We start from the raw sequence: 27,125 nt of genomic DNA on the forward strand, positions 1-27,125 counted from the left end.
TACCATCCATCTCGGTACCAGCAGGCAGTGCTGATGGTGCAGGGTGGGGGCCCGGGATTGGCCGTCTCTCCCAGCCCCAGCCGGAGCGCTCGGGGTAATGTCTGTCTGCCTGCCGTGAAGTGGTAAGCTGCACCTCCAATGAGCTACGAGGCGGGAGCTGCTCGGCCCGGTTCCCGGCAGGATTGGTGGGGTCAGGGCCTCTGCGCCAGGGAGACCAGGTTATTAAATTGGAGATTTATTGCCTGTCTCCCCAGCGCACCTGGCGGAGCAGAGCGGGCGACACTGCTGGAGCAGGCAGCACCATGGCTGTAAATCCGCCTGCCGCCTCCCCTGATCATATGTCTGTGGCAGCGCCACCCCCAGTGCCAAGGGCCTGTTGGCCCCACCCCAGCCTCTGCTCTGCCCAGGCCCTGTGCACCATTAGGGGGCTGGGATGAGGCCTTGCTGGGCTTTCTGCATGGCAAATGGGGGGAGCCACAGGCCCTGCCTGGTGGCAGAAGGGGCCTAGCCCAGGTCTGGTGGGCACCACGAATACTGACCAAGCCGTCAGCCAGAACTCACCTTTCTTGTCCAGCTCTTGCCTCCATGCTGCCAGTGCTGCTGCCTTTGCTGTGCAGGTCTGACTGGGGAGACCAGAGCCAGGGTGACAAATCTGGATGCTATTTTTGGGGGTGTTTGTGTAGTTGCATATATAAGACAAAGCCCCTGATTTTGGGGGGAGGCCCAATAACACTGGAACCTCTGCTCCCCTAGTTCTCACTGGGAAATCAGGAGGTTGCCAGCTCCAGGTCCGTGGCTCTGACAGATCCTGGTTCTTCCCTGTGCTACTGATCCACTTGTGCCAGCGCTGCTGCTGCTCATTGCACCGTGCTGCGGTGAGTGGTGAGGGCTGATGGGGCAGCACTGCCAGCCTGACAGAGCAGGGCAGGGATAGCGGTACCCAGCGTCAGTGGCCAGCTGGGCCCTGTGAGTGTCCAGCTGTCACCCAGAGCAGTGCACACCGCATGCCATGCTGAGTGTTCCTGCATTGTTCTCCAGGGGGGACCCGATCGGGAATCTGCCTGTAGCCCTGGGGGCCTGAGCAGTGTGTGAACAGCATGTAACACACAGGAAACAGCCGCATCTCACATGCACACACAGTGACACACACTGACACAGTGACACACATGCACACTGACAGTGACACGTACACTGACAGTAATACACACACACTGACAGTGACACACACACACAGTGACACATGCACACTGACACGCACAGTGATACACATGCACACTGACAGTGACACACACACACACTGACACATACAGTGACACACATGCACACCAACAGTGACATGCACACACGCACACTGACACACACAGTGACATGCACACTGACAGTAACACACACACACACTGACACACACACAGTGACAGTAACATACACAGTGATATGCACAGTGACACACATGCACACTGACAGTAACACACCCACAGTGACACATGCACAGTGACACCCATGCACACTGACAGTGACACACACACTGACATGCACAGTGACTCCCATGCACACTGACAGTGACACACACACTGACACACACAGTGACACTGACACATGCACAGTGACACCCACTCACACACCCATAGTAGCACACTCACAGTGACACACCCACAGTGAAACCCACACACACTGTGACACACGCACAGTGACACATGCACAATGACACACATGCACACTGGCAGTGACACACACAGTGACAGTAACACATGAACAGTGTCACCCATGCACACTGACAGTGACACACACACTGACACACACACACGGTGACACACATGCACACTGATGGTGACACACACTGACACGCACAGTGACACACACACAGTGACATGCATGCAGTCACTGAAGCTTGGAGGCAGAGTTTGACTCTCACCTAGACTCAGCGCAAACCCTTCCTGCCAGGTCAGGTGCCGCTGCCTGTGCCATAGTGTGCAGTGTGACCTGCAGCCTGAGCCCTGTCCCCCACTGTCACAGAGTCCCCGGGCGATGCTCTGGAACTGTTCCCCACAAAGCCAGGCAGGACTTTGGGGAGCCTCCTCTCCCTTGGAGCAGACTGTCTTCAGGGCAAGAAGCTCACACGTCTTCACCTTCTGGGTCTCTCCTTGGAGCATTCAGCATCCTCTGCCCCTCCGTGCGCTTCCCACAGCGAGCCCGCCCAGGCGGGGTCCTGGGGAAGCCACAGGGTCCTGCACCCCCACTTTGCAGTCAGATGTGACTCTCAGCTAGCCAGTAAAACAGAGGTTTACTCGATGACAGGAACAGGGTCTAAAACAGAGCTTGTAGATACAGCGAACCGGACCCCTTGGCCGGGTCCATTCTGGGGGGCAGTGAGCCAGACCCCCATGTCTGCACTTCACTCCTCGTCCCCAGCCAGCTCCAGACTAACAACCCCCTCCAGCCTCTCCTCTCTGCTCAGCCCCTTTCCTGGGCCAGGAGGTCATCTAGTCTCTTTGTCTCCAACACCTTCAGTTGGCACCTTTGCAGGGGAGGGGCCCAGGCCATCAGTTGCCAGGACACAGAGTGCCAGGCATTTAGGTGCACTGGCCCCTTCCTCTGCAGCAATCACACACCCTTATCCCACCACCTAGATATTAAGAACTGCATAGGGGACGCTGAGGCACCAACACAGTATTCAGAGAAAACATTAAGAACATTCCCAGTTTATCACCCCCTGCCCCCCATTGTTTGCTGATCTTAAGGGTTGTATCTTGTGACATGAGCTGCAAACTCTGCAGGTAGGGCCTGGCTCTGGGCTGTGTGCAGCACCTGGTACAGCCTGTGAGGCAGCAGCATGGCATGAAAAGCCTCGCACACAGCCATGGCAGTTACTGACCCTCACCCAATGGGCCTCAGGTGCTGCCACAACACAAAGCATCTTTAGTGACAACTGTTCCTTCTCCTGGTTCCTGAGCCTCTCACCTGGGTTTCAGATCCAATAGATGCAGATCGAGTGAGGGCTGTGAAGTTGCTTGTTGTGCTGAGATGGTTTATAGGCAGTACATGGAGAAGCAGTACAATTTAGAGTGTACAATTGTTAACCTGTGGAACTCACTGCTACAAGATCTAGCTGAGGCCAAGAGCTCAGTGGGGATTTTTAAAGATGAAACATTTGTATAAACAGTGGGGACAGTAATATAAAATAGAATAGGAGTGTCCGGGCTCCCAGCCCTCCTGCTGCAGGGGGCGGTGAACCCCAGATAGCCCAGGCAGGGAGAGAGGGCCCTGGGCAGCTCCTTGCACAGCTATTCATGAGGATGACTCTCAAAGCTCCTGGGACAGGCCCTCAGTGAGGTGGGAGCTTGGGTTACACGGAGTGAGGCTCAGCTCTGCCTGCCCCCCTGGGCGGATGTGAGGGCTGAACCAGAGACTCCTAGCCACAAGCTGCAGCTAGCACCTGGGGATTCCTGGCCCGGGGGATCCCAGGGGGCAGGTGTCTCAGAGAGGCATAGAATTGCAGGAGGTTGCGCCTGTGTTTAGCCGAACCACAGGTACGGCTTGGGTCGGGCAGAGCACTGTGCCTTCCGGCCTGGCCGTGGGGCCAGTCCTGGGGGCTGCGGGGATGGTGTGGAGGAAGAGGTGCTGTGCTGGTGATGGTTGAGGGGGCTGGTTGTTCTGTGGCTTGACTCCAGCATCCTGCCTCTGCCAGGCCAATGAGCTCTCATCCAGGGCCGCCCGGGGGGGCAAGAGGGGCAATTTGCCCCGGGCTCCGCAGGGGCCCCCATGAGAGTTTTTCGGGGGCCCTGGAGCAGGGTCCTTCACTTGCTCCATGGGGCCCGGAAAACTCTTGCGGGGCCGGGCCCCAGAGCTTCTTCCGCTCCTGGTCTTTGCCGGCGGGGGGGACCTTCAGCTCTGGGGGGAAGGACCCCCCGCCAGCGAATTACCACCGAAGCGGGATCTGTCACCGAAGTGCAACCCGGTCTTCGGCGGTAATTCGGTGGGGGGCCCTTCCGTTCCGGGACCCGCCGCCGAAGTGTCCCGAAGACCCGCGGCAGGGGTCCCCCGCCACCGAATTACCGCCGAAGAGCGGGCTGCACTTCGGCTGCGGGTCCCGCTTCGGTGGTAATTCGCCGGCGGAGGGCCCCCGCCACGGGTCTTCGGGACACTTCGGCGGTGGGTCCCGGAACGGAAGGGCCCGCCGCCGCAGAACAGGGACGGCTCTAGACATTTCACAGCGCGGGGGGCGCCCTGCCACTTGCCGGTCCTGTGGCTCCAGTGGATTTCCCGCAGGCATGGCTGCGGATGCTCCACCGGAGCCGCGGGACCAGCGGACCCTCCGCAGGCACGCCTGCGGGAGCTCCACCGGAGCCGCCTGCCACCGACAGCCCCAGGAATCCTCTGGGCGGCCCTGCTCTCATCCCTGCTGTCTGCCAGGGCCGGTTCTTTGGTGCAGACCCCTCCCCCCAGGGCACGGCCCCTTGGTGCAGACCCTCCCCTTTGGCACGGCCCCTTGGCACAGGCCCTCCCCCCAGGGCACAGCCCCTCAGTGCAGACCCCTCCCCCGTGGCATGGCCCCTCAGCGCAGACCCTTCCCCCCCAGGGCACGGTCCCTTGGTGCAGACCCTCCCCTTTGGCACGGCCCCTTGGCACAGGCCCTCCCCCCAGGGCACAGCCACTCAGTGCAGACACTCCCCCGTGGCATGGCCCCTCAGCGCAGACCTTCCCCTGGGTATGACCTTCCCTGCTTAGAATTTTACCCAGTAATGAGGGCACAGCTCCAGCTTCCCCCACCCCAGCTGTTCCCTGATGCGCATTACAGGGCTTTGTGTGGCCTCATGTTTAAATGCCCCACGCCCTGCCTCCTTCCCCCTCCACCGACCCCCCTGGGCCTCAGCCTACTGGACTTCCTGCGGGAGAGTTCCCCTGAGATTCCTGCTCTGACCTTCACCCCCTCCCTGCCTCCTGGGTTATGGGACCCTTCCCCAGCCCGGGGGTGTGACTCCACTTTGCACATCCAAGGGTTTGAGTCATTTTAACCAAACCCAGCAACCCTGCCATGGCCCCTCCCCCTACACCATGGACTGCTCCCCAGTCCCTGTGCTCTAGACTCCCCCTTCGTTCTGCACCATGGACCCCCCCCCATGCTGTGGTGCCCCCATGCTGCAGGACGTGCCCCCCTGCTGTGTGACGTGCCTCATGGGGCATTCTCCATTGTGGGGCAGGGGGAGCAGGGTGGCTGGCAAGGCCCCAGTGAGCTGCTAATCGGGATTAGGGATTAACAATCTTTCACGTGCTCACCCCCCGTCCCCCAGCTGATGGAGCAGGAAAATCCCTTTCACTGCTGAGCTGCAGGATCTGTGACCTCCTCATCCCTGGAAGCCAAGCCACTGTGGCTCGGGGCCGGACACCTGGCAGGGCTCATTGGGCTGCCTGCCCCACTCCTGTCCCAGCCTGTTGTGGGTCTGTCTGCCCGGTCCCTGGAGCCACCCATGGCACTGGCTCTGGGGAAATGGATTGAATCTGGGGGTGCCCGTCCCAACTGCTCACCACAGCCCTGCTCTCAAGCTGGGGCCTCACCCCAGGCGCCAGGCGCAGGCCTGGTCAACTCTGAGTGCAAAGCGCTGGAACTTCTCCCACTGTCCTGCTGCCAATTGGAGCTCCCTGCCCCTGGGGGAGAGTGGGCTGGGGGTGAAGGCTTCTCTCTGCCGCCCGGCCGGGGGGGGGGGGGCACAGAGGAGGGCCAGGACATGAGGCCCCTGAGGCCCGTTTGTCAAATCCTGAGCCTCCAGCGACTAGGGCCCCGCCAAGCAGCTCTGCCCTTCCTCCTGGAGACCCCAGACATCTCCTCCAGGCTGGGATTTGTGACATGCACCCCTGGGCTGGGCAGGGAGCCCCTCCGCTCTGTGCTCGGCATCCCGGGGAGGGGAGCAGCAGTGCGTCCAGGAGGGCAGGGCACTGCGCCAGGGGGTCCTTCAATGCTGTGACCATGGCATCCAGGCCCACGGCCACAGGTCAGCACCGCGGCTGGAAAGAAGCTTCAGGACTCCCTGGCCTGCCCACAGAGAATGCTGGGGAGTCACTCTGCCCCATACCTTGGCACCTCCAGCTCCTCCTCCCCTCTCTGGGACATTGAGGTCTCGATTTCCCAGGGGTTTATCCTCCGGTAGGGGCCTCCTCCCCTTGCAGCTGCTGCCTTGGCTCTGAGTGGGGCTGGGGAGGTTCTGCCTGGCAGGAGGCTGAGTCTAGTGGCAGTGAGGTGGCAGCTCCTGGGGCCAAGCAAAGCAGGTTCCCAAGGGCCTCTCACCGTTCAGGAGATGAAATGCGACTTCGCAAAGCAGCCGGCAAATTCCCCAGGAGGCGCCAGCTCCAACGCTGCTCCTTCTGCCAGGAATATCCAGAGAAATGGGGGCGGGTGGGGGCCCTGCCGTGGGCTCGGCAGGGAGACGCTGAGTGCCTGAGATGAGCAGACACTGCACCTGGCCACGTGTCCTGTGCAGGGCCAAGGGTGACACTTTCAGGGCTGCTCCTGTGGGAGACTTTCCCCGGCACAGGTTGAGCTGAGGGAGCACCCGTGGGCTGGGGGGTGAGGGCTGTCTCTATGGGAACGCTCAGTGCTGGGCAGCAAAGGGGTGCAGGGCTGGGGAGAGTAGGACAAAGCGGAGCCTCAGTGGGCAGGGTGAGCCTGGAGCAGCGCAGGGCCTGCAGTGCTAGGAACGCACCTTCTGCACAGACATGGGAACCCAAAGCACCTCCCAGTCATGGAGCAGTTCAGTCCCATGGGAGGGGCCTGGTCCCCCTGGCACAGGTGGGGAAACCAAGGCATGGAGGCTGAAGCAGCTGGCTGAGGGCTGTGGTGGGCCTGGTGGGACTCCCAAGCCCAGGGGTGTGCTTGAACCCATCCTGCCTCCTCCCTTAGCGACTCCTGACCTGCCAGCAGGGAAGGGGGCGGGCCCTGGGCTGGAGAGCCCAGCCCTGGCTCTTCCAGGAGCACTCAAAGCGTGGGGAGTCTTGTCCCTGCTGCGAAGCAGGCTGGGCATACAGGCTTCCCAAAGACAGAACAGGCTGGAGCAGCCTGCAAGCCATGGGCCCAGCTGAGACACAGCACTTCCAGGGCACCCAGCAGCAGCAGACTGGGGGCATGCTGAGGCCGAGTGGGGGCTGAATGGGCTGGCCAGGGGAGGTCAGGACCTGTGAGCCCTGCAAGGCGAGAGCCAGAAGCCAGCAGAGCAGCTGGCCACACACCAGGAGAAAGTAAACAATTAATTACAGTGCTGCGGCCTGGCGCGATCTCAGCCAGCTCAGGAGACCTGGCCACTGCAGAGCTTCTGTCCCTGGGAGCTGCCTGGATTCAGCGGGTCTGAGCCTTCTTCCGCCCTCACCCCAGAAACTCCCAGAGGCTGAGGATGGAGCAAGGAGGAGCTCAATGGATCTGCACAGAGCAGGTGGCCCTGCTGGGGAGGGCGCTCCCTGAACCAGGTCCCCCCACCTCTGGTAGCAGGTCATGAAGCAAGGTCTGGCTGTGGGAGACTTTCTGCGGCCCAGGTTGAGCTGAGGGAGCACCCGTGGGCTGGGGGGTGAGGGCTGTCTCTATGGGAACGCTCAGAAGCTAAGAGCAGGGGTTCCCACTGGACTCCTTGCACCACAGCCAACTTCCTTTTGTGTCCTGTGCAGGGCCAAGGGTGACACTTTCAGGGCTGCTCGAGGCGAATCTGCCCCCTGCTCACAGCGTGAGGGAGTCTGGTCTGTGCTGGCCAGGGGAAACTCCCCCTGCTGCTGGCAGCACCAGCGCCCCACTCCCTCCCTCTGCCGGCCAGCGAGTTACACACCCAGCCTGCACCCCTGCAGGGCACACCCATCTGCTGCCTCCGCGGGGCAGGGCAGCTCAGTCACTGGCTGCCCCTGGGCTCAGGGGCTCCTTGGCGCAGGCACTAGCCACAGCAAAGCTGGAGCTGCAGATTCAGTCTTCACTTGAGGTCTTTGAAGAACTCGGCAATGGCTCCTGCACTAACCAGCCAGGCCTGGCTTCCTGAGCACCCCACGGGAGCTCTGGGGAAAGATGGAGCAGATGGCAGGACCTGGGGCACTGTCCCTGCCTGGGCAGGCTGCAGCAATGGGCATGGCACAGTCAGCCCCTCTCTGCAGCCACCAGGGAGCCATTGAGTTGGCACAGCCCCTCGGGCTCTAGGGAGAAGGCTGGGTGCCCGCTGCAGGAAGACACTGCCCAGCCAGGGCACTGACACTGGCGGTCAGAGATCGGCCTCTGGGCCGGGCAGGCTGGACGAGGCCGACCTGGCATCCCTGCACCTGTTCTCTGGGCACTCCCATCTCGCCCCCGCTAGCAGCAACCCCCGAGCGGTCTGGCTGAGGCTGGGCCAGAGCCGGGAGCCAGGTCCCTGCAGCAGAACCCGGTCAGAGCCTCCCCCGGCGCTGAGCCCCCAGGCCTGCCCCTCGCCCCGGGTCGGACCCAGCCCGCCAGCCCCGCGATTCGCCTAGCTGCCTGGGGAGACCTGTGCTCTGGGGGCTCCGCCGCTGCCGCATTCCGCGCGGGGGGCGGCCCGGGGGGGAGCCGCGGTCCCCGGCCCCCCCGCTGGAGGCAGCGTCGCTGCCAAACTCCCCCCCCCGCCCCGCCCGGCCCCGCCCGGCAGGAGCCGCCGGAGCGCGCGCCGGAGCGAGCGAGCGAGTCTGTGCGCCGAGGCCCCCGCACTGCAGCCTCCTCCCACAGCGGCGGAGGCGCGGAGCCGGCGGCGGGTGCAGCGCGCTCCGGCCCGCAGCCCCGCGCAGCAGCAGGCACCATGCTCAACAGCCTGGCGGAGGGCGAGGACGGCGAGAGGGGGGCGGCCCAAGGTAGGGGCGGGAATTGGGGGGCGGTCGCGGAGCCCGGGGGCAGCGAGCCCAGCCCGGCCAGTGCCGCGGAGCCCCGGGGCAGCCCTGCGCCTTGTGCCGGCATGTGGCTGCGCCTGGCCAGGGCGCTGGAATGCGGCCGGGGCGGTGCGGGGCGCAGCGGGCGTCAAATGCCGCTTCGCAGCCGGCAGGTGCCCGGGACCCGCTGCCCAGTTTCGGCTGGGAGTGGGGAGGGCTGCCGCCCTCGCGTGCCCGTGGCGGGGGCCCGGGGCGACTGCGCTGGCGGGGCGGGGGGGTCGGGTTCTCTTGCCGCATGGTGCAGCTGGGCGCTCCCGCCAGTTCATGCCGGGGGGCCGGGGGCCCTGCCCGCAGCCTGTCCCCCAGCCCGGCGCTGGGCTCGGCGGGGGCTTCGCTGCCTTTGGTTTGTGGGTCTGAGTCCCCCTGGGAGCGCCCGGCTCCCCCCGCAGCGGGGCCTGTCCAAGGTGCTGAAGTCCCGCTCCAGGTGCTCGTGGCGGGAAGGCTCCGGTTCAGGGCAAGCCCCGCTCCCGGAGAGCCTGGCTGGGCTGCTGGCGCTACAGCCGCAGAGCTCGAGCCGCGGGCTCCCGGTCCCTGCCAGCCCGCCCGACACCGTGCGCCGCAGACTCACTGCTGGGGGTGGGGGCGGCTGGCGCGCGGGGGGGGGGGGCGGCTGCAGACCTGTGCGCAGCGCGATCGGGGCACCCCGCGGTCGGGGACCGGGCAGACTCGGTTCCCTTTCAGTGGCTGCAGCCGGGACGCGCCGCATTGGCCTTTCCGCACTCTTGGACTCCCCCGAGGGACCAGCTCCGCTGCTGGGACTCCCAGGCCCTTCAGGAACGTGCGCAGCTTCGAGCCGCCAGCAGAGCTCGGGGTCCACCCCGTGTTGCGTTCCGCTGGTGTCTGTGTATGTAAATGCCCCGGCTGGGTAAAGCCAGCCCGGAGCCTGACCAGCCACCCCGCCGGGCCGGCACCGGACCCCGCACAGCCCCGCACGCAGCCCGTGGGGCCGGCACCGGACCCGCCATCGCCCCGCACAGCCCCGCACGCAGCCCGCAGGGGCAGGCGCTGCAGAAATCTCGGGTTTCTGCAGCGGAGTTAGGGAGGGGGAGTTCGGGGGAGAGGTTTGGCGCAGGAGGGGGAGTTCGGGGGAGAAGTTTTGCGCGGGGCGGATGGCCCTTCTCCGGGGGAGCCCGGGGCGGGGGTGGCTCTCGGCTGCCCCGGCCCTTGGCTACCCCAGAGCCCGCCCTGCCCGGAAGCCTTTGCGCTCTGCGCTTTCTTTGGGACCGAAGCTGTGCCGGGGGGGGGCACCTGGCCCTTCTGCTCCGTGGGGCTGGCTCTGCTTCACCGGCCTAGCTGCAGCTGCAAGCGCCAGGAGCGAACCCTGGACGGGGAGCACAGGGTCCCTGGAACCTGATGCCTGGGAGCGGAGGGTCACTCGGAGCCGGGCTGCAGGATCTCCTTTGCCAGGCACTGGTCCCGGTGGCAGAGCTTGTTGGAGAGCCCCAGTGTGGAGTGGGGACACACGTCCTCCCGCCTGCTCCCTGGGTCTGGCGTTTCTCTGGGGGGCTCCAGCTCCGGCCCCGCGAGGACCGGCTTTGACTCAGGGCTGGCGCCCTGCTCTGAAGCTCTGGTTCCTGCCCCCCCCCCCGGCCCCAGGAACCCTGAGGCCAGCATTGGGGCTGGTCTGGCTCGTGGCTCCCTTCTGTGGCATGTCCCTGGCCAGGTGGGGGCTGGGCCAGGTCTCCCGAGCCGCAGCGAGGTGCCCCAAAGGCAGCGCGGTCCGACCCGTTCGCTCCCCACCACCACAGACGTGTCTAGGCCGCGCTCACGCCTGGCTAGAGGTGGCCCGGGCCTGCTGCGGGAGAGCCCCAGGTGAGCCTGGGCAGCTCCTCGGGGAGCTGGGGCGGGTCCACCAGTGAGCACAGGCCTGGAATCAGTTTAACTGCATGTCACTGAGTCCCCGGGCGGTGCTCTGGAACTGCTCCCCACAAAGCCAGGCAGGACTTTGGGGAGTCTCCTCTCCCTTGGAGCAGACTGTCTCCAAGGCAAGAAGCTCACACGGCTTCACCTCCTGGGTCTGACCTTGGAGCATTCAGCATCCTCTGCCCCTCCGTGCGCTTCCCACAACGAGTCCACCCAGGTGGGGTCCTGGGGAAGCCACAGGGTCCTGCACCCCCACTTCGCAGTCAGATGTGACTCTCAGCCAGCCAGTAACACAGAGGTTTATTAGATGACAGGAACAGGGTCTAAAACAGAGCTTGTAGGTACAGAGAACGGGACCCTTCAGCTGGGTCCATTCTGGGGCCCAGCGAGGCATACCACCCCATCTGCCCTCACTTCCCGTCCCCAGCCAGCTCCAAACTGAAAAACCCCCTCCAGCCCCTCCTCTCTGGCCTTTGTCTCTTTCCCCGGACCAGGAGGTCACCTGATCCCTTTGTTCTCCCACACCTTTAGCATCCCCTTGCAAGGGGGAAGGGCCTGGCCATTAGTTGCCAGGAGACAGAGTATCGGCCAGAAACTGAGGCCCCCACACAGTATTCAGAGGAAACAGTAAGAACAGCCTCACTTCGTCACACTGCAGCCGGCCAAGCGCCTAGGCTGCAATCCGGAGCTGGCTGCCGCACTGGGCTAGCCTGGGTCTGGGGCAGACATGGGTCAGGTAATGAGACTAGAACCGGAGACCCCACTCCCCGTGGCTGGGGCAGTGGCAGCTCTGGTGGAATGGGGTGGCCCAGCTGCCCCCTAGCACAGCCTGCACTTCCCTGCATCCCCCCCAGCGTGACACCCCCTGTGTGCTTGGAGCCAGCACAGGGGCCAGCGGTTGTGCAGGGTGACAAAAGGCTGACAAGGGGGGGCTCCAAGGAAGAGCCCCCCAAATGGCTGTAGGGTCTGTGTAAGTAAAGGGAAATGGGAAGGGTTGGGGCCCCAGCTTTCTCCTGGGGGGCTCTGTCCCCGCTGCTCTGCCTTGCTGGTCCCTGGCTGGGGCATGGAATGGCCAAGCCGCTCAGCTCCCACAGGTCCCGCGAGGGACCACGCAGGGTTGGGGGTCCAGTCCTGAGCAAACTTGATCCTTTCTGATGTGTCACTGGGAGTGTGAAGAGCCCCAGCCACAATCGGGCCCCGTTGGGCATCGCAGTCAATGATGAGCGTCCCGTGGGCCTGCTGCCTGCCTTGCCCTGCCATGCTTGGGATGCCACAAAGTCTCTTTAAACCTCCCTGCGTGGCATGGACACGGCCCTGGTCAGAGAATGGGGCTGTCGGGAGGTGAGGCAGAGGGTGGGAGCTCGCCAGGGGGTCTTGCTACACTGGGGTGGAGCAGTGCTTGGGGCTGGTGACTCTCTCCAAGTGCCCAGTAGCCTAGAAAGCCCCTCAAGAAGCCAGGAGAGCCCAGGCAAGGCTGCTCGTAGGCCAGGGGCATTGGCTGGGCTTGGATAGAAACCACCTGTGCCCTCAGCCTGCCTGGGCCAGGAGCTGCTGCCTGGTGGCTTGTGTCCCCTGCTCCTGCCTGCGAGTGGGCTGTCCCACATTTGCAGAGCGCCTGCCCCAGCTGCTGCAGGCCCTCAGGTCTGGGAACAGTCCATTGCCTCACAAAGCAAGCCCTGCTCCCTCGAGGGCAAGAGCCCTGAGCCCCATTCCTCTCCCCCTAGCCAGCCAGTCCCCAGCCCTGGGCCTGGATGGGAGTCTGTGTCTCCTACAGGGGAAAGCACCCATGGCCAATTCATGTGCACTTCTCACGGTGCTTCCCTACACAATCAGTCCAGGGGGCGGGGGAGAGTCTCCCTGTTCGGCTCCTGGACCTGCAGGGGTTGCTGGGGGCAGGGGCAGTTGTGTAAGAGGCAGGTAATACAGGGGTTACATGGAGAAGCAGCAGGTTGTTGGCAAGCCATAGAGGGTGGAGAGGGTGCAGGGGTGTCTCTGCTCATGGCCAAGGCGGGAAATGCAGATGGGAAGCTTGCTATGGTTTGTCTCCACTGGGGTGGGGTGTGGAAGGGGCTGGCCTGGGAAATGCCGTGGGGGGAGCACCTTGCTGATGTGTGTAGGTGTTCGCCGTCAGTCTGGGTTGGGCCCGAGGCAGGCACAGCCCTGCCTGTGGAGCTCACACAGGAATTGCTCAGAGTGGGTGGGATGGGGCTGCACACGCCCAGGTGCTAGTGTCCCCCCCAAGCCTGGCCATGTGCTCAGCTGGTTCTGTGCTGGCATCATGGGGGGCTCGAGGAGGGAGATCGGGGAAAGGGCCTTGTCAGGAGCCATCCCTTCGAGGAGCAGATGCTGCAGCGAAGTGTGGACGTGGGGGAGGTTGAGCATGTCTGGTGGGACCTGGCTCCCAGATCACACTGGCCCGGCCCAGCCCCTGTGCCCAGAGCTGGGTGTGTTTGCTGGAGAAGGCTGGGCTGCCCGTAGGGCTCTGGGGAGGTGTGGTGTAGGTATAGCAGAGGGGGCTGTGCAGGGAGATTTCCCTTTCTATAAATAGCCCCATTCCAGTGTCCAGGCTGGGCCAGACTCCAGGCACCATTGCAATATAGGGAAACGTAGCCTGGGCCTTGTGTACCCCGGGCCTGCCCTCCTGTCCTGGCTGCACCCTGTGGAACCCCTGTGGGCCCTCCAGACAACCGCCCCTCATTGCTCACGCTTGGTCTCAGCTTCTCAGAGCCGCTGGCTCTGCCCTGATCTATGCAGTGTCCTGCAGCCCCTCCAGGCGCTTGTTGGACACGAGCAAGGGAAGAGCATGCTCACCCCACTGTTCATGCAGGCAGGTAGTGCCCGCTGCTGGGGAGTGGCAGAGACAGTCATGATGGCTCAGTGCTGCCCTGTCCAGGTCAGGGAGCCCCACAGGAGTCCCTGCCAGGTGCGGGAGGTGGGGTGCTGCAGCTCATGCTCCCTCCCCTGTAGCTGGGCATGCAGGGAGTTTGGAGCACTGTGATGCAGTAGGGAGCGGGGCGGATTGACCTGGGAATGTCGTTTAGGTTTACTGGGGCTGTCTGCATGGGGGATGGGAGAGCAGCGGGTGACTTTAGGTGAGGGATGGTACCTGAGCCTGTAACCTGAGCCAGGAGGGGTTGGGGGGAGTCGACACCTTTGCCCCAGAAACTGGACAAAGGGAGAGGGGGAGAGCAGGAGGGGGAGAGAGCCTGCTGCAGGGGTTTTTGGTTTCAGTTTTGGGCTGGCTGGGAAGAAGCAGGTGTCACGGAGTGTGAGGGAGTCCGGCCCTGCACCCCTCTTCCTGGGACTCACAGTCACTCTCAGCCAGCCAGTAAAACAGAAGGTTTATTGGACAACAGGAACGCAGGTTACAGCAGAGCTTGGAGGCACAACCAGGACCCCTCAATCAAGTCTTTCTGGGGGTTCAGGAAGCTTAGTCCCCAGTTTGAGATTCCCTGAATTCCAACCACCCAGCCCAAAATCGAAACTGAACTAACTCCCTCCAGCCGGCCCCTTCCTTTGTCCGGCTTCCCGGGGAAAGGTGCTGACCCCCTTCCTCCCTACCTGGCTCAGGTTACAGGCTTAGGTCCTTGTCCCTCACCTAAAGTCCTCCCCAACTCTCCCATCCCCCACACAGACAGCCCCTACTGTATCACATCTCTCCCCACTTCGAGACTGAACTGAGCGGGGTCACTCTGCCCAGTGACCTGGGGAAGTTCAGGACCCCCTCTGGGGCAACGCGTCCGCTATCAGGTTGGCACTTCCCTTCACATGGACCACGTCCTTGTCATAGTCCTGCAGGAGCAGGATCCACCTCAGGAGCTTGGCGTTGGCTCCTTTCATCTGGTGCAGCCAGGTCAGGGGAGAGTGGTCGGTGTACACGGTGAAGTGTCGCCCAAAGAGATATGGCTCCAGTTTCTTAAGGGCCCACCATAGCCAGGCATTCCTTCTCGATGGCCCCGTAGTTCTGCTCCCGGGGTAGCAGCTTCTTGCTCAGGTACACAATGGGGTGTCTGTCCCCCTTTTCATCCTCCTGCATTAACACCGCCCCCAGTCCCGTGTCTGAGGCGTCGGTGAACACCATAAAGGGCTTGTCAAAATCTGGGTTTGCCAGAACTAACCAGAGCCTCCTTCAGCGCCTGGAGAGCCTGTTGGTACTGCTCGGTCCAGACCACCTTGTCTGGCTTCCCCTTCTTGCACAGCTCAGTGATGGGGGCGGCTATGGCACTAAAGTGGGGCACGAACCTTTGATAGCACCCCGCCATCCCAACAAAGGCCTGGACCTGCTTTTTGGTTTGGAGAGCAGGCCAGTATCTGATCACCTCCACCTTGGCTGGTTCCGGCTTCAGGCAGCCGTTCCCCACCCGATGGCCCAGGTAGGATACTTCAGCCATCCCCACCTTGCACTTCTCAGCCTTTACTGTTAACCCAGCCTCCCGGAGTCGGTTCAGCACTTGTTTAACCTGGGACACGTGGTCCTCCCAGATCTGGCTGAAGACGCAGATGTCGTCAATATACGCCACGGCAAAACTCTCCATCCCCCGCAGTAGCTGATCCACCAGGCGCTGGAAGGTGGCCGGTGCTCCCTTGAGGCCGAAGGGCAGGGTCAGAAACTCGTAGAGCCCCAGAGGGGTGATAAAGGCCGATTTCAGCCTGGCATCTGCGTCCAGCGGCACTTGCCAGTAGCCCTTTGTAAGATCCATGGTGGTGAGGTCCCAAGCACCTCCCAGCTTCTCTAGGAGCTCGTCAGGCCTGGACATGGGGTAGGCATCAGATACGGTGATGGCATTGAGCTTTCGATAGTCCACACAGAACCGGATCGACCCATCCCTTTTGGGGACCAGCACCACTGGCGAGGCCCAAGGGCTGGAAGATGACTGGATCACCCCCAAAGCCAGCATGTCCCTGACCTCTCTTTCTATGTCCTGGGCGGCTTTACCAGTGACCCGAAAAGGGGAGCATCTTATAGGGGGATGTGACCCGGTCTCAACCCGGTGGACAGTCAAATTAGTGCGTCCAGGCTGGTTGGAAAACAGCTGTCGGTATAGATGCTGCATCCCTCTGATCTCAGCGTGCTGGCCCGGGGTCAGCTGATCAGAGAGGGGAATCGCCTCCAGAGGGGAACCAGCTTTTGTCCCAGGGAATAGATCTACTAAGGGGCCATCTCCCTGCCCCTCCCAATGTCCACACACGGCCAACACCACATTCCCCCTGTCATAGTATGACTTCATCGTATTCACATGGTACACCTGGCGGTGATGTGCCCGGTTTGACAGCTCCACCACATAGTTTACCTCATTTAGTTGCTTGACAACCTTGAAGGGCCCTTCCCAGGCAACATGGAGTTTGTTTCTCCTCACGGGGATGAGAACCATCACCTGATCTCCGGTGGCGAAGGCACGGGCCCGCGCCGTGCGGTCATACCAGTCCTTCTCCTTCCTCTGGGCTCGGGCCAGATTCTCCCTGGTCAGGCCCATGAGCTCAGCCAGTCTTTCCCGGAAGGTCAGGACATACTCCACCACTGACTCTCCCTCGGGAGAGGCCTTCCCCTCCCATTCGTCCCTCATCAGGTCTAGGGGCCCCCTTACCCACCTTCCATACAACAGTTCGAAAGGTGAAAACCCGGTAGATTCCTTCGGTACCTCCCTGTACATGAACAGCAGGTGAGGTAAGTACTTGTCCCAGTCCTGCGGGTGCTGGTTCATAAATGTTTTTAGCATCATTTTAAGCGTCCCGTTGAACCTTTCCACCAGCCCGTTGGACTGGGGGTGATACGCTGAGGCCCAGTTGTGCCGGACCCCACATTTCTCCCACAGGCACCGGAGCAGGGCCGACATGAAATTGGACCCCTGGTCCGTTAAGACCTCCTTGGGGAACCCCACCCGGCTGAAAATTGTCAGCAGCGCATCTACCACGGTATCTGCTTCGATAGAGGACAAGGCCACTGCCTTGGGGTAGCGAGTGGCGAAAACTACCACCACCAGGATGTATTTCTTCCCCGACCGGGTCGTCTTGCTGAGAGGTCCCACTATGTCCATGGCCACCTTCTGGAAAGGTTCTTCTATGTTGGGTTAAGGCCTCAAAGCCGCTTTCCCCTTGTCCCAGGCCTTCCCCACCCTCTGGCAGGGGTCACAGGATTGGCAGTACTGTCGGACCGGGGTAAAGACCCCAGGCCAGTAAAAGTTCTGTAGCAGCCTCTGCCTGGTGCGTCGGATCCCTTGGTGCCCTGCGAGAGGGATGTCATGGGCCAGGGACAGTAGCTTATGGTGAAACTTCTGGGGAACCACCAGCTGCCTCCTGATGCCCCATGCCTCTACTTCCCCTGGGGGAGCCCATTCTCGGTACAGGAACCCCTTCTCCCACAGGAACCTCTCCTTGCAACCTCTCCTCATGGTCTGTACCGCACTGAGGTTAGCCTGGTCCCTGGGCTTTCGCAAGGAGGGATCTTTCTGCAACTCAGCCTGGAACTCAGCAACTGGGACAGGGATGGGGATCTGCTCTCTCTCGCTGGCTGGGTCTGAGGCCGCAGCCTCTATTAGCCATGTCCCTGGGCGTTCCCTCCCCACCAGGTTAGGGTCCTGCACCTCGGGCAGAGTCCCTTCCCCGTTGTCGGGACACAGTGCCCCTCGCCGACTCTGACTATGGGTCACGACCAGGGCACCCTGGGCATTGCTTGGCCAGACCTCCAGGTCCCCCTCCATTAACACGTCAGTGGGCAAATATCGGTGTACCCCCACGTCCTTGGGGCCCTCCTTGGCCCCTCACTTCAGGTGTACCCTTGGCACGGGCACCTTGAATGGGGTCCCACCCACGCCCATCAGAGTCAGGTAGGTGTCAGGCACCATCTGATCTGAGTCCACCACCTCGGGCCGGGCCAGCGTCACCTCTGTGCCCGTGTCCCAGTACCCAGTGACCTTCCTCCCATCTACCTCCAGGGGAACCAGGCACTCTCTCCGGAGGGGCAGCCCCGCGCCCACCCTGTAAACCAAAAACTCGGAGCCTGGAGCATCCAGCCCCCCAGAGGAGCTGACCTGGGGACCTCTTTCCTCCTTCACAGGAGGTATGCTGCCAGCCCCCCTTTCCTGGGAATGTTGCCCCTCCTCCGACTGGGTCTTTACCCAATCAACCCTCTGCGGGTTGGGTCTGCTCAGTCTGTCCCTGAACTTTGGGCACTGGGCCCGTATGTGGCCTTGTTGGCCACAGTGATAGCAGCCCATGTCTCATGGGTCCTCTCGAGTGGGTCAGATGGACCTGACGCTGGATGTTCCCCTTTGGAGTCACCAGGCGATGCTCTGGAACTGCTCCCCACAAAGCCAGGCAGGACTTTGGGAGCCTCCTCTCCCTTGGAGCAGACTGTCTCCAGGGCAAGAAGCTCACACGGCTTCACTTCCTGGGTCTCTCCTTGGAGCATTCAGCATCCTCTGCCCCTCTGTGTGCTTCCCACAGCGAGCCCGCTCCAGCGGGGTCCTGGGGAAGCCACAGGGTCCTGCACCCCCACTTTGCAGTCAGATGTGACTCTCAGCCAGCCAGTAACACAGAGGTTTATTCGATGACAGGAACAGGGTCTAAAACAGAGCTTGTAGATACAGCGAACCGGACCCCTCGGCCGGGTCCATTCTGGGGGGGGCAGTGAGCCAGACCCCCCACGTCTGCACTTCACTCCTCGTCCCCAGCCAGCTCCAGACTCCGTAACCCCCTCCAGCCCTTCCTCTCTGCTCAGCCCCTTTCCCGGGTCAGGAGGTCACCTGATCTCTTTGTCTCCAGCATCTTCAGTTGTCACCTTTGCAGGGGAGGGGCCCAGGCCATCAGTTGCTAGGAGACAGAGTGCCAGGCCCCTTCCTCTGCAGCAATCACACATCCTTATTCCACCACCTAGCTATCAAGAACTGCACAGGGACACTGAGGCACCAACACAGTATTCAGAGAAAGCATTAAGAACATTCCCAGTTCGTCACAGTGGGGGTTCTCCATAGGCCCCCGCTGGGAGGTCCCATGGTGGCTCTCTCTCTGCGTTGAGGCAGGCCTGCTCCTTCGAGACTCCTCCCTGTTGTCCCCTGCCCGACTGTCCACAAATTGGTCGGCCAGCTGGCCTGCGTGCTGCGGGTTCTCCGGCTTCTGGTCCATCAACCACAGCCTCAAGTCGGACGGGCACTGCTCGTACAGGTGCTCCAGTATGAATAGGTCAAGCAGGTCCTCTGTAGTTTGGGCCCCAGCTGTCCACTTGCAGGCATACCCCTGCGCCCGGTTGACCAGTTGTAGGTATGTGACCTCACGGGTTTTACGCTGGCTCCAGAACTTTTTCCGGTACATCTCAGGAGTCAGCCCAAACTCGCGGAGCAGGGCCTGTTTGAACAATTCGTAGTCCCCTGCCTCCGCCCCTTTCAGTCGGCTGTACACCTCCACGGCTGTGGAGTCCAGTAAGGGGGTGAGAACTGCGATCCTGTCTGCAGGGTCAGCCCTGTGCAGCTCGCAGGCATTCTCAAAGGCCGTCAGGAAGGTATCTATGTCCTCCCCCTCCTTACGCCGGGGCAGCAAGTGCTTATCAAAGCTCTTTGTAGGCTTGGGTCCCCCCTCACTCACTGCATCCGGGCCAGGTCCAGCTCATGTTTACGCTGTTTCTCCTTCTCCTCCCGCTCACGCTGGCGCTGGTTCTCCCGCTCCTTCAGTTCTTGCCTCCATAACTTGAGCTCTTCCCATCTCAGCTCCCTGTCATATTCCATCCGCATCTGTTCCAGGGACGGGGAGCTCCGCCAGGACGATCCCCTGCTGGCCGCCAGGGTCAGGGTGCCCTCGGTATTCACTGTGCTTCCCCCAACCCCTCCCCTAGGTATAGGTGGGCACGGGGTGTCCTCGGCAGCAGTCTGGCCCCTCCCAGCCATGTCAGGCCCCAGGGCCCACGCTGCATCCTCCGGGTGGCTTCCCTCAGGGACAGGGCTCGGTTCACCCAAGCGATCCTTCTCCTCCAGCTGGGCAATTAGCTGTTCTTTGGTGGACCTCCCAGTGCGCAGCCCCCTCTGCTCGCACAGCTCCACCAGGTCTTTCTTAAGGCACTTAGCATACATCTTCCTGCTGGCCACTCGCCGGCCTGTGCTCTCAGCTTCCCACCGGTTCCAGGGAGACACCCCATGCACCAGCCCTTTTTCAGGTCAGCCCCTGTCTGCCAGGGTCGAGCTGCAGACTCCTCCACCCCTGGGACTGCTCCTGCAATCCCCCCGGGGGACCCTGTTACTGCAAAGTCCTTTCCTCTGGCCACACACTCCCAGGGGTTAATCGCCTCCTGAAACCGTCGCTCTCTGTCTCTTCAGCCCACCTGGTCCCCGTCAATCCCCCTTCATTTTGCTGCTCCCCTGTCACTTACTGCAGGAAGCGCTGTCCATGGGGTGCAGTAGATCCCACTTCTGCCACCAGTTGTCATGGAATATGGGGGAGTCCGGCCCTGCACCCCTCTTCCTGGGACTCACAGTCACTCTCAGCCAGCCAGTAAAACAGAAGGTTTATTGGACAACAGGAACGCAGGTTACAGCAGAGCTTGGAGGCACAACCAGGACCCCTCAATCAAGTCTTTCTGGGGGTTCAGGAAGCTTAGTTCCCAGTTTGAGATTCCCTGAATTCCAACCACCCAGCCCAAAATCGAAACTGAACTAACTCCCTCCAGCCGGCCCCTTCCTTTGTCCGGCTTCCCGGGGAAAGGTGCTGACCCCCTTCCTCCCTACCTGGCTCAGGTTACAGGTTTAGGTCCTGTCCTTCACCTAAAGTCCTCCCTGGCTCTCCCATCCCCCACACAGACAGTCCCTACTCCATCACAGCAGGGAACCCCAAGTCTGGGGTCTAAGCTCCTTGGCCCCCAGACGGACCTGGCTGAGGGGTCCTGGTTGTACCTACAAGCCCTGCTTGAAACTGTGTTCCTGTCATCTCATAAACCTTCCATTTTACTGGCTGGCTGAGAGGCCCGGTGAATCGCAGGACGTGGGGGGTGCAGGGCCCAGACTCCCCCACACTCCATGACAGGCACATGTTCTGTGCTCTGCCCTCCCCAGCCGGCAGCTCTCCCTGCGTTGATAGGGGATTAGCTGATATCCACGCTGGGGCTGTTGTTTCTCTGCCAGTAATCCAGCCGCAAGCCCTGCCAAGCACCACAGAAAATTAAACGGCCGATTCAGGTTGAGTGCTCCCAGGGGAGGGAGGGAAGCTTAGAGCAGGGACTGAAAGCCTGCGCTTCCTCCTCTGGCTCTTGGTCTCAGGGCCACCACCCCAGCAGGGACAGCCCAGCCTTGTGCCCCTCCCTGCCCCAAGCTGTGCTCCCTGCTGCAGCTGCCATGGGGGTCTGACCCTGCCTTCCCCTGGGCAGCTCATGTGAAGCTCCCAGCACCACGGAGCCTTGAGGGGTTTGTGCCTGGAGCTTCCCAAGCTGCTGACCCCCTTCCCCACACCCCGGGTTTTGTGCCTCAGGCTTGGGCTGGGCTGAGTTCTGGGCTGGTGGCACCTGCAGGTGGGTGAGTGTGGGGCTGCTGTCAGCAGGGTTGTGAGCCTGGCAGCTCTCATGCCAGAGAAGTCAGAGGATCTCGGTCATGGTCCCAGTGCCCTGTGTCACTTCATCCATAGGGAGACACTCGTGGCCCAGCCTGTCAAGTGGACAGGGGCCTCACTGAGGTCAGGTCAGTCCAATGTGAGCTGCAGCAGGAGCAGGGGCAGGGGCAGAGACCCAGCTGGGAGCTGAGCGCAAGGGGCTGGGCTGATCCGAGCTGGGCTGTGGTGCCTGGTATGCCTGCTGTGCCCGCACAGCCCACAAATGGTGTGATGAGCTGCCAGGAAGAGGCTGCACCAGCCCCTCTGCGGCAAAATGGTCTCCAGCAGGAGCCAGGAGCTCATCCATCATCTGGGACCCCGGCAGCCTGCAATGCTTAACTCCTTCCAGTCCGAGAGGGCTTGGCACTGCCTGGCTGGGGGGCAGCGTGCATGCTGTCACGGAGTGTGGGGGAGTCCAGCCCTGCACCCCTCTTCCTGGGACCCACAGTGACTCTCAGCCAGCCAGTAAAACAGGTTTATTGGACAACAGGAACGCAGGTTACAGCAGAGATTGGAGGCACAACCAGGACCCCTCAACTGAGTCCCTCTGTGGGTTCAGGAAGCTTAGTCCCCTGAATTCCAACCACCCAGCCCAAAACGGAAACTAAACTCAACTCCCTCCAGCCGGCCCCTTCCTTTGTCCACCTCCCTGCTCCCTGGCTCAGGTTACGGGCCTAGGTCCTGGTCCCTCACCTAAAGTCCTCCCCGGCTCTCCCATCCCCCACACAGACAGTCCCTATTCCATCACACATGCATCTCGGGGCTGGGCTGAACATGGCCTGAACCTGCAGCCTGCAGCCCATGCTCCTGATTACCCGCATGGGGAAGCCGCTTTCCCCACTGCTGGCAGCAGGATTGACGGTCACTGGCACGGGCAGCCAGAGCCCAGGGGCTTCTTGAGGCCGCGGCCAAGGGCTTGTCAGAGGCCAGTGTGAGTGTGTTGGACGGTCTGTGAGTGCAAATGGCATGTTGGTTTCAGTTGGGGGCAGCTCAGTGCACAGAGAACCCCCAGTGCATCCCTTGGCAGGGCCTGGGGCATGGACTGACTCCTGAGCTGGGATGGCTCTAGCCGGCGAGAGCAGCCCTGGGCTGCTGAATCTGTGAGCTGTTGTGTCTCCGGCCCCGAGTAATGAATGGGCACAGGGGCTGGGGGAAGGCCCAGCAGGCCCTCCCATGGTACCCACATGAGGGCACCATGCTGTGCAAGGAGAGGGGAGAGACTCAGACCCCTTGGCAGCCTGTGTTCGCCCCCCTCCCACAGGGTCCTGCTCCATTTACTGCTCTCTCTGTCTCCTACCCCATACAGCTCCCCCGCCTTGCGCTCTCATTGTTCCCCAGCTGGCCCCAGGGAACCCCCTCCCCGGAGGGGCTCTGAGGGCCTGTGCAGCCCCCGCCGGGCTCTGTAGGGAGATCCAAGCTGGCAGGGGGGCAGGCAGGGCCAGTGCATGAGGACACCTTGACTGGGGCACTCTGGGAGGCATTGCATTGGTACAGTCCCATGTGGGCCTCCTCTGGCTGAGATAGCTCCCATCCTTTGCTGCCGCCTCACTCAGGTCTGTGATTCCCATTTAGCCAGCTTGCCAGTGAGCATGAGGGGTTGGCTGAGGAATGGAGCAGCAGGCAAGTTCTTAGGGAGCCCCTCCCCAACCCAAACCACAGGTGTCAGCAGGGCCCACCCTACCCAAACTAGCTATTCCCTAGGGACCCCTGCCTGGCCCAAGCCCGCCCTAAAACACTGCGTGGGCAGCACCTGTGACCCACTCAGCAACCTCCCTCCAAGTCTGCACAAGGCTCCTTGCCTTGTGGGTGCCACAGCCTCTCCCCTTTGGGCCTCGCCCTGCACCCAGCAGGGAGCACGCAGGGAGGGCCCTACAGAGAGCTGGTCCTGAGCTCAGGCTGTGCCTGCTTCTCTCCCGCATGCCGGAGCACTGCGTACATGCCAGGCTGCCCCTGGGTTGCAGCTCAACACGTAGGGCCCATGACTGTGAGTGTCTGGGGACAGGGGGATTCCCAGCATCGTTCTCATGCAATGGCCAGAGGAGACAGTTCCCACGCTGACCTACTGTGCTGCCTGGCATTTCCCGGGCCAGAGATGTGTGGGGAGGAGGGGACGAGGCCTGCAGGATCTGCCTGGGTCTGGATTAGCCTGAGCCATTCCCATGGGAGGGGCACCCTGAGCTCAGGGAGACCGTCCCCTGCCTCCCCTGGTTAGTCCTGCTGTGCTGAGGCTTTGGGGCTGTTTTTTACCAGCCCACTGTGTGTGTGTGGGGGGGGAGGGTAGAATGTGGGACTGGTGCACCAGGGGGAGGGTAGGATGTGGGGCTAGGTGTTGGCGCATGGGGTGGAGGGGTAGGATGTGGGGCTGGTGCACTGGGGGGAAGGTAGGAAGTGGGGCTGGCGGGGGGGTTAGGATGTGGGGCTGGCTGGGGGTAGGATGTGGGCTTAGGTGCTGGCATGTGGGGTGGGCGGGTAGGATGTGGGCTGATGCATCATGGGGAGGGTATGATGTGGGGCTAGGTGCTGGCAGAGGTGGGCTAAGATGTGGGGCTAGGTGCTGGCATGTAGGGTGGGGTGGGTAGGATGTGGGGCTGGTGCACTGGGAGGAGGGTAGGATGTGGGACTAGGTGCTGGTGCACGGGTGGCAGCATAGGATGTGGGGCTGGTGCACTGGGGGAGGGTAGGATGTGGGGCTAGGTGCTGGCAGAGAGCAGGTAAGATGTGGGGCTAGGTGCTGGAGCATGGGGTTGGGGGGGTAGGATGTGGGGCTGGGGCACCGGGGGGAGAGTAGGATGTGGGGCTAGGTACTGGCGCGTGGGGTTGGGGGGTAGGATGTGGGGCTGGTGCTGGCAGGGGGGGTAAGATGTGAGGCTAGGTGCTGGAGCATGGGGTTGGGGGGTAGGATGTGGGGCTGGTGCACCAGGCGGAGGGTAGGATGTGGGGCTAAGTGTTGGCAGGGGGGGTAAGATGTGAGGCTAGGTGCTGGCGCGTGGGGTTGGGGGGTAGGATGTGGGGCTGGTGCACCGGGGGCAGGGTAGGATGTGGGGCTAGGTGCTGGCAGGGGGGGTAAGATGTGAGGCTAGGTGCTGGAGCGTGGGGTTGGGGGGTAGGATGTGGGGCTGGTGCACCAGGCGGAGGGTAAGATGTGGGGCTAGGTGCTGGCGCGTGGGGTTGGGGGGTAGGATGTGGGGCTAAGTGCTGGCGAGTGGGGTTGGGGGGTAGGATGTGGGGCTGGTGCACCGGGCGGAGGGTAGGATGTGGGGCTAGGTGCTGGCGCGTGGGGTTGGGGGGTAGGATGTGGGGCTAGGTGCTGGCAGGGGGGGTAAGATGTGGGGCTAGGTGCTGGCGCGTGGGGTTGGGGGGTAGGATGTGGGGCTGGTGCACCAGGCGGAGGGTAGGATGTGGGGCTAGGTGCTGGAGCGTGGGGTTGGGGGGTAGGATGTGGGGCTGGTGCACCAGGCGGAGGGTAGGATGTGGGGCTAGGTGTTGGCAGGGGGGGTAAGATGTGAGGCTAGGTGCTGGAGCATGGGGTTGGGGGGTAGGATGTGGGGCTGGTGCACCAGGCGGAGGGTAGGATGTGGGGCTAGGTGTTGGCAGGGGGGGTAAGATGTGAGGCTAGGTGCTGGCGCGTGGGGTTGGGGGGTAAGATGTGGGGCTGGTGCACAGGGGGGAGGGTAGGATGTGGGGCTAGGTGCTGGCAGGGGGGGTAGGATGTGAGGCTAGGTGCTGGAGCGTGGGGTTGGGGTAGGATGTGGGGCTGGTGCACCAGGCGGAGGGTAGGATGTGGGGCTAGGTGCTGGTGCGTGGGGTGGGGGGATAGGCTGTGGAGCAGATGCACCAGGGGGAGGGTAGGATGTGGGGCTAGGTGCTGGCAGGGGGGGTAAGATGTGAGGCTAGGTGCTGGAGCGTGGGGTTGGGGGGTAGGATGTGGGGCTGGTGCACCGGGGGGAGGGTAGGATGTGGGGCTAGGTGCTGGCAGGGGGGGTAAGATGTGAGGCTAGGTGCTGGAGCGTGGGGTTGGGGGGTAGGATGTGGGGCTGGTGCACCGGGGGGAGGGTAGGATGTGGGGCTAGGTGCTGGCAGGGGGGGTAAGATGTGAGGCTAGGTGCTGGAGCGTGGGGTTGGGGGGTAGGATGTGGGGCTGGTGCACCGGGGGGAGGGTAGGATGTGGGGCTAGGTGCTGGCAGGGGGGGTAAGATGTGAGGCTAGGTGCTGGCGCGTGGGGCTGGGGGGTAGGATGTGGGGCTAGGTGCTGGCAGGGGGGGTAAGATGTGAGGCTAGGTGCTGGCGCATGGGGTTGGGGGGTAGGATGTGGGGCTGGTGCACCAGGCGGAGGGTAGGATGTGGGGCTAGGTGCTGGCGCGTGGGGTTGGGGGGTAGGATGTGGGGCTGGTGCTGGCAGGGGGGGTAAGATGTGAGGCTAGGTGCTGGAGCATGGGGTTGGGGGGTAGGATGTGGGGCTGGTGCACCAGGCGGAGGGTAGGATGTGGGGCTAGGTGCTGGCGCGTGGGGTTGGGGGGTAGGATGTGGGCTGGTGCATCAGGCGGAGGGTAGGATGTGGGGCTAGGTGCTGGCGCGTGGGGTTGGGGGGTAGGATGTGGGGCTGGTGCACCAGGCGGAGGGTAAGATGTGAGGCTAGGTGCTGGCGCATGGGGTTGGGGGGTAGGATGTGGGGCTGGTGCATCAGGCGGAGGGTAGGATGTGGGGCTAGGTGCTGGCGCGTGGGGTTGGGGGGTAGGATGTGGGGCTGGTGCACCAGGCGGAGGGTAGGATGTGGGGCTAGGTGCTGGTGCGTGGGGTGGGGGGATAGGCTGTGGGGCAGATGCACCAAGGGGAGGGTAGGATGTGGGGCTAGGTGCTGGCAGGGGGGGTAAGATGTGAGGCTAGGTGCTGGTGCGTGGGGTGGGGGGATAGGCTGTGGGGCAGATGCACCAGGGGGAGGGTAGGATGTGGGGCTAGGTGCTGCCAGGGGGGGTAAGATGTGAGGCTAGGTGCTGGCGCGTGGGGTTGGGGGGTAGGATGTGGGGCTAGGTGCTGGCGCGTGGGGTTGGGGGGTAGGATGTGGGGCTGGTGCACCAGGCGGAGAGTAGGATGTGGGGCTAGGTGCTGGCGCGTGGGGTTGGGGGGTAGGATGTGGGGCTAGGTGCTGGCGCGTGGGGTTGGGGGGTAGGATGTGGGGCTGGTGCACCGGGGGCAGGGTAGGATGTGGGGCTAGGTGCTGGCGCGTGGGGTTGGGGGGTAGGATGTGGGGCTAGGTGCTGGCGCGTGGGGTTGGGGGGTAGGATGTGGGGCTGGTGCACCGGGGGCAGGGTAGGATGTGGGGCTAGGTGCTGGCGCGTGGGGTTGGGGGGTAGGATGTGGGGCTAGGTGCTGGCGCGTGGGGTTGGGGGGTAGGATGTGGGGCTGGTGCACCGGGGGCAGGGTAGGATGTGGGGCTAGGTGCTGGCGCGTGGGGTTGGGGGGTAGGATGTGGGGCTGGTGCATCAGGCGGAGGGTAGGATGTGGGGCTAGGTGCTGGCGCGTGGGGTTGGGGGGTAGGATGTGGGGCTGGTGCACCAGGCGGAGGGTAGGATGTGGGGCTAGGTGCTGGTGCGTGGGGTGGGGGGATAGGCTGTGGGGCAGATGCACCAAGGGGAGGGTAGGATGTGGGGCTAGGTGCTGGCAGGGGGGGTAAGATGTGAGGCTAGGTGCTGGTGCGTGGGGTGGGGGGATAGGCTGTGGGGCAGATGCACCAGGGGGAGGGTAGGATGTGGGGCTAGGTGCTGGCAGGGGGGGTAAGATGTGAGGCTAGGTGCTGGCGCGTGGGG

At 62.8% G+C, this 27,125-nt stretch overlaps 1 protein-coding gene across 2 annotated transcripts in view; it reads left to right on the forward strand.

Moving 5' to 3' along the window:
* SLC12A5 (solute carrier family 12 member 5) overlaps positions 1-27,125 on the forward strand; it is a 144,981-nt gene that overhangs the window by 26,804 nt on the left and 91,052 nt on the right. The window contains exon 1 of one of the 2 annotated variants that reach the window (XM_050917698.1): positions 8,721-8,820. The exons of the other annotated variant lie outside the window; for it this stretch is intronic. Within the exon in view, the coding sequence (XP_050773655.1) occupies positions 8,769-8,820 (52 nt within the window). The 5' untranslated portion in view covers positions 8,721-8,768. Of the gene's footprint in view, positions 1-8,720; positions 8,821-27,125 lie in introns of those variants that run through there. 2 annotated transcript variants of the gene reach the window in all.

The sequence above is a fragment of the Gopherus flavomarginatus genome, chromosome 11, assembly GCF_025201925.1.
Source record: "Gopherus flavomarginatus isolate rGopFla2 chromosome 11, rGopFla2.mat.asm, whole genome shotgun sequence".
Taxonomy (NCBI): domain Eukaryota; kingdom Metazoa; phylum Chordata; order Testudines; family Testudinidae; genus Gopherus; species Gopherus flavomarginatus.